Source organism: Anneissia japonica, unplaced genomic scaffold (genome assembly GCF_011630105.1).
Source record: "Anneissia japonica isolate Jap-2015-1 unplaced genomic scaffold, ASM1163010v1 scaffold17742_len16189_cov113, whole genome shotgun sequence".
Taxonomy (NCBI): domain Eukaryota; kingdom Metazoa; phylum Echinodermata; class Crinoidea; order Comatulida; family Comatulidae; genus Anneissia; species Anneissia japonica.
Window position 1 is genome coordinate 1,508 of NW_022757268.1, and position 7,076 is coordinate 8,583.

Below are 7,076 nucleotides of genomic sequence, written 5' to 3' on the forward strand. Positions count from 1 at the left end.
GTGTAATATCGTTAAAACTAAATCAGCGCACTACTCCGTTGAGCTGGCTTTTACAGTAGTGTATTTTCTGTCTCTTATACACATCTGAGGGTTAACTATTCGAAAAATGAATCCAAAATCTGAGTATTTTTCAGTTTTACGCTGACTTAGCTTTATAGTCGAACCAGTCAATCTTTAGACAAAATTATAATGAACACAGAAGTAATTTTAACAAATATTTTACGGAATCCGTTCCTGAAATATACAAATAATAACATACCAAAAGCCCAAAAAAATCTAATCAGGGGAACATTGTTCATTATAAAGATATTTAATGGGTTAAAATCAAACGTTTTATTGCACAACTGTTCTGCTGGAAGCGTATAAATGCATGTCGTTGCCAAGTTGTTGCTAACGAAAGAATGTGAATTATAGGGTAATACGCCCGCGCACGATCCAAAGGCAGGGAACACATAGGTTTGTCGCGTCAAAGGGATCTGTTGCCGGGTGATCTCCTTCTCAATAATACCTCCATGGTTATACTAGGCTTCTTATACTCAAAATTATATTAGATTATAATTATTGTAATCTGACATTTATTATATAATGAAAGCTAATTAGATTAGCTTGCATGTTTAATTAATGTTGTACTTGCTTTATAAACATACATGAAAGAAAGAAAATAAATTCTTATTTTCAGACATATTTTACCAATATTTATTTTGTTATATTGTAATCCCACGGAGAGTGGAGAAGTATTATCAATAAAAAAAAGAGAAATTATTAATTGTATTGATTAAAATAGATAATTTCAATAATAAGACATTTCAGTGCCACATCATTAAAACAAACATTTATTAGGATGTGCACTGAGTTTAATAGAGTAATTAATGTTACTCCAAAAATATATTTTACATTTCACTTCATCATCAGGAATAATAATAACACATAATACAAAGTGACAAACAGTACAAGTTATTTATTCTTAAAAAAGTAATCAAAATTTAAACCTATCAAACAATAACATTTTGAAAATTACATCATAAAAGCATACCAATCTAATAACAAAAACTATTGAAAGTCAAAATCAAAATTTTACTCAAAATAGCCTAAAATATTTATGATTTTTATGAGCTCATTATGTGCAAGCACTGATTATTCAACAACTAGACGCAATGTTCCCTGTGCACCCTCTGGTGAAAATTTGCAAAGATTCAAATACCAGAAATGGAACATGGTGATCAGTTGATTATGTACAAGAAAGGATAATGTGAGTAATCGTACAGAAACGGTTTGTGATTCATGATAGTATCACCGGTAAACCTGAATTCAAAAAATTCCGCACCACATTCAGTACAACATGCCATGCAGCATGATCTTTATGCATTGTTAAGCACCTCACTCTAGTTCTGTTGTTCTACTATTACTGTATGTATAGTGTTACATATGTTTAAATTGGCTAAGAGAGCCAGAAACCAGCGCCCTCGTTGCATTGAGTGTGTCAAATTGCTTCTTCTGCTTATTTTTTACTGGTGTTAGTTTAGGACATTTCATGGGTTAATTTCCAAGTTTTCTGGTTTCTGTTTTTTTTTTTTCCATGTTTCCATATCTAGCATCTTGAGCACTTCCTAAGTGGATATATGTGCTATGTAAATCATATTTTATATTACTATTTTTACGGTTTCCACTAAATGGTTTGATTTACAACTAAACATGATGATGAATACAATTATTGTATTACTGTATTTTAACTCTCAAGAAATTATCAAACTGCCTTATATCTTAACTCTATGTTCAGTTACAGCTGCCGATTAATTTAGTTCTAGGCCATGTCCGATGTTATCCAATGGTAATCATTCTTGATAATGCAAATCAGAAAACAGTAAATAAAATTGTATCAATATAAAAACCATAACTTCCTTGTAATAGCATCATGTGTATTATGTATTTAAGAAATATTAAAAATACAAATTAATTAAACACGCATTAAACACCTCTACAAAACTTGCTACCTGATTGCAATTACTTTTTCTACTATATACGAAGTTTAACTCCCCTACTAGAACACTCTTTAACCATATCATCCATTAGAGCACCTGGGATACGGCAATTTCTCATGTAAAGAACACTCAGCTTAGGAGCTACAGCAAGCAAAGTGGCAAGTGAGGAACCTTTGATATCATTGAGGTTATTTTCACTGATATCAAACCATGTTAATTGCAACACAACTCCCCTACTAGAACATTCTTTAACCATATCATCCATTACAGCACCTGGGATACTGCAATTTCTCATGTCAAGATCATTCAGCTTAGGAGCTACAGCAAGCAAAGTGGCAAGTGAGGAACCTTTGATTTCATTGAGGTTATTTCCACTGATATCAAGCTGTGTTAATTGCAACACAACTCCCCTACTACAACACTCTTTAACCATATCATCCATTACAGCACCTGGGATACGGCAATTTCTCATGTAAAGATCATTCAGCTTAGGAGCTACAGCAAGCAAAGTGGCAAGTGAGGAACCTTTGATATCATTGAGGTTATTTTCACTGATAACTAGCCATGTTAATTGCAACACAACTCCCCTACTAGAACACTCTTTAACCATATCATCCATTACAGCACCTGGGATATGGCAATTTCTCATGTAAAGATCATTCAGCTTAGGAGCTACAGCAAGCAAAGTGGCAAGTGAGGAACCTTTGATATCATTGAGGTTATTTCCACTGATATCAAGCGGTGTTAATTGCAACACAACTCCCCTACTAGAACACTCTTTAACCATATCATCCATTACAGCACCTGGGATACTGCAATTTCTCATGTCAAGATCATTCAGATTAGGAGCTACAGCAAGCAAAGTAGCAAGTGAGGAACCTTTGATGTCATTGAGGTTATTTCCACTGATATCAAGCTGTGTTAATTGCAACACAACTCCCCTACTAAAACACTCTTTAACCATATCATCCATTACAGCACCTGGGATACTGCAATTTCTCATGTCAAGATCATTCAGCTTAGGAGCTACAGCAAGCAAAGTGGCAAGTGAGGAACCTTTGATGTCATTGAGGTTATTTCCACTGATATCAAGCTGTGTTAATTGCAACACAACTCCCCTACTACAACACTCTTTAACCATATCATCTATTACAGCACCTGGGATACGGCAATTTCTCATGCCAAGAACATTCAGCTTAGGAGCTACAGCAAGCAAAGTGGCCAGTGAGGAACCTTTGATGTCATTGAGGTTATTTTCACTGATAACTAGCCATGTTAATTGCAACACAACTCCCCTACTACAACACTCTTTAACCATATCATCCATTACAGCACCTGGGATACGGCAATTTCTCATGCCAAGAACATTCAGCTTAGGAGCTACAGCAAGCAAAGTGGCAAGTGAGGAACCTTTGATTTCATTGAGGTTATTTTCACTGATATTAAGATATGTTAATTTCAACACAACTCCCCTACTAGAACACTCTTTAACCATATCATCCATTACAGCACCTGGGATACTGCATTTACTCATGTCAAGTTCATTCAGCTTAGGAGCTACAGCAAGCAAAGTGGCAAGTGAGGAACCTTTGATGTCATTGAGGTTATTTTCACTGATATAAAGCCGTGTTAATTCCAACACAACTCCCCTACTAGAACACTCTTTAACCATATCATCCATTACAGCACCTGGGATACTGCATTTACTCATGTCAAGATCATTCAGCTTAGGAGCTACAGCAAGCAAAGTGGCAAGTGAGGAACCTTTGATTTCATTGAGGTTATTTCCACTGATATCAAGATCTGTTAATTCCAACACAACTCCTTCTTGATACAATGTATCAGCAATATCATTCACATTAACACCTTTTATATCACAACATATCAAATCAAGTAACTGAAGTGCTGGTGCATTACACAGCAGATGAATTAAAAATGATATATTAATTGATTTGAAACTACATTCGTAGTACCTTGTAATATCGTATTTGAAATTTAATTTCTTACATTCAGTTGATAAACTACTGACAATATCATTAGTACATAATTTATGGATTTCCTCTAAAACATTTTCTTCATCTTGTACAGCAATTAAAACATGAGCAAACATTTTGCCAATGTCTTCAGATGATTGTTTCTTCAATTCAGTTATTGAATCCTTTATTATCAAATTTACTTTTTCACTCATCAGTCGAATGATCTGCTCATCTGATTCTGAGATTACCTTCTTATGGGGGAATATGACCTGACTAAACATCCTTAGTGATTTGCATATGTCTTCTATGTGACTTTCATATTTCATTGTACCTTTACTTGGCAGCTCGTGTGCGACTGATGGTTCACTGTCATCCATATCTGAAAAGAGAAACAACATACTATTGAAAGATGTTATTATTAATATTATTATTATTTGAGGTATATTTATTGAAAATTCAATAATAAAAACATACATAGCAGCAAGAAGGCTGAATTGCATAAAGATTTACAAAGGAAAAATATTAAAATGGCATAAAAATGACAACACAAACAAATACAGTAAATTACATACAAAGGTGACATACAAAATAGAAAAATCATGAAAAAGCAAAACCAACATCAAAGTGCGAGAAAACCATGGAAGGAGCATAGAAAATATTCTCTGGACAATAAAGGGAGGGGGAAGATTTGATTTATCATATCAGCCAAAAATGGGATTGGACTTATTTGGAAAATATTGAAACTAACAGTGTCCAGTATCTATCGCATTTATATTAATTAATATGAGGTATTCCTGGAGTCAGAGATGATTACGAGTAATTGCCTTCCAAAATTATTTGTGCATATTTTTTTTTATAATATAATAAACTTTGTTTGGGTATAGACCAAGTTGCAATCTAAATACATTTAAGATCAATGGCCTTCAAGCACACAGTAATTTTTTGCCTATGAAAAATTTTATTTGAAAGAATAAACAATAAAATTAGCTATGACTTTTTATTTATAAAGATTTAAAAAGAAGCTACAACTATTAGCTCCACAATACAACATAGTTAGATTGGTGTGTTGGCTTGGGTAGAGAGGCTGTAAGCACAGAGGAAGACATCTTCCTTTTTGGATGAAATGATATAATGTATGGAACCCATAATGTTATCCATACACAGTGCAAGACCAAGACAAGGCATGAACTTTATGAGAGACACTGGCATGAATTTATCAGCTGAGACAGTCCCACAAGGAATGCACTCAATTTTTGGCTTATTATCATCAGTTGAGAAAACTTGAAAAATGAAATATTTTGGCCATTTTGGTCATGTTGATTGATTTGTCAGGAACTCACAATTCACATAATACTGTATTTCAATCAATACATAATACAGTATTACTTATGATATCTCACAGTCCAAGTTTTGAAACTCACAGTATTTTTTTTAATTGTGGTTTGGGAGCTGACATATTAAGCTGCTATGATAAAAATCAGCCTACATTTGTCTTAAATTCTATACTTAAATTAAGTTAAATTTATCAATAATAATATATAGCACAATATTTTCCAAAAGACATAGGTCAAGTTTGGGACAAATGAAAATAAACAATGTTTCATTTGCACACTGTTGATACTGTAAGAAGCCTATAATTAATTACAAATATGTATAATTACCTAATTAACTCCAACAATTAAAGAACATTCACACAACACAACAAAGATTCATACACAAATGACAGGTATTGATGGTCATAAGGTCGGAAGGCAATTGTCAAAAAAAAGAAACTTAAAAACTCACCTTGACTTGATTTAATGAAACTTGGTCCAATGGATTGATATTGAGTGAAATATTCTTTTTTACGTTCTTTTTCTTTGAACAAGCCTTCATCCTTCCCATAAAACGTTTTTCTGTGTAACATCTTTGCTACATAACCTCTTAGGTCACCTATATCAAACAGAATTTTAAAATACCATTTATGCCAACCAAAAACATGATGAATTCTTGCAACCTCAGGTAACATGGAAATAGTGCACTCTACTAGGTCATTTTTAAGAAAGATTTCACATAAATAAAAACCCCAATTTTACGAGCCTGGTCTAACTCCCCCTCCCCTACCTAGTGTTTTCCAAAATAGTTTTAAGTGGACAGAAATAACAATAAATCATTGGGAAAAGATAAAAAGTAAGCTTTCAGGCTGATGTGCCAGATTTTTAAAATATTTTTTTCCATACTGGCTTATCGATGCATACAGGTATTAGGCGTTTCCAGGCATCTAGCAGTACTACATAAAAGATTTGCACCTCAGCTACACCCGCCTCAGGCCCAATATGGCTGCCAATGTTTTAAGGGATGTAGTACCAATAATAGATACCTGCAAATGACACTTTTGCATGTCTCATATACATCGATAATCATGACACTCAATTAATAATATGACTTTCTATTGTCAAAAATAAATAACCATATAATACAATATAAAAGATATAGATAAGCAAGTATTAAACATTCTCTCATAAAAGTAATCACCAGTTTGGCAGCTATGTAAAGGGCTATAGTAAATCACAACAACAAATCATAGCTGCAGGTATATAAAGATTGCTTTAAATTGATGGCAACATCAAGGAATGATCTTACCAATAGGACCTATGGTTTCAATGTTGTTGAGGCACAAGCTTAATACTATGGTGAACATGATTTTTGTATTAATTTGTATACAGTATTTAAATAAGTTAGTAATTTACAATAAAGAATCAAATAGCGAGTTAAATTGAATGTTCACTGCATTTATTTTGAATAGACCCTTAAATTGGCGGGTAATCGATTCAGGGATTTTTTGTAGTAAACTGTTATTAACTGTTTCTTTTAAATGCGAAAATATATTCATAATTTTGAATAAATTTTAAATGTTTCTCTATTTCTTTTTGCAGACAGTGAATGTTATATAAGCATTTTTGAGCCACATAATTAAAAAGTGTGAATATTACAATTAAAATATATATTATAAAGTAACTTTATCATTGTAAACTAGAAACCAAATTAGCGGCCTACTAAACCTAACTGGAACTTCAACCCTGGAACCCACCCAAGTCTAAGACAGCACCCGCACCCCACCCCCCCCCCCATTCAAATGATG

The 7,076-nt window shown here is 33.3% G+C and overlaps 1 protein-coding gene across 3 annotated transcripts in view; it reads right to left on the minus strand.

Moving 5' to 3' along the window:
- Nucleotides 1-515: 515 nt before the first annotated feature.
- Nucleotides 516-7,076, minus strand: part of LOC117124628 — an 8,341-nt gene continuing 1,780 nt past the window's right edge. For all 3 annotated transcript variants that reach the window (XM_033270924.1, XM_033270923.1, XM_033270925.1), the window contains 2 exons: nucleotides 5,741-5,887; nucleotides 516-4,334 (listed from right to left, as the gene is read on the minus strand). In XM_033270924.1, the coding sequence (XP_033126815.1) occupies nucleotides 2,014-4,334; nucleotides 5,741-5,861 (2,442 nt within the window). In that variant the 5' untranslated portion in view covers nucleotides 5,862-5,887 and the 3' untranslated portion in view covers nucleotides 516-2,013. The remainder of the gene's footprint in view (nucleotides 4,335-5,740; nucleotides 5,888-7,076) is intronic.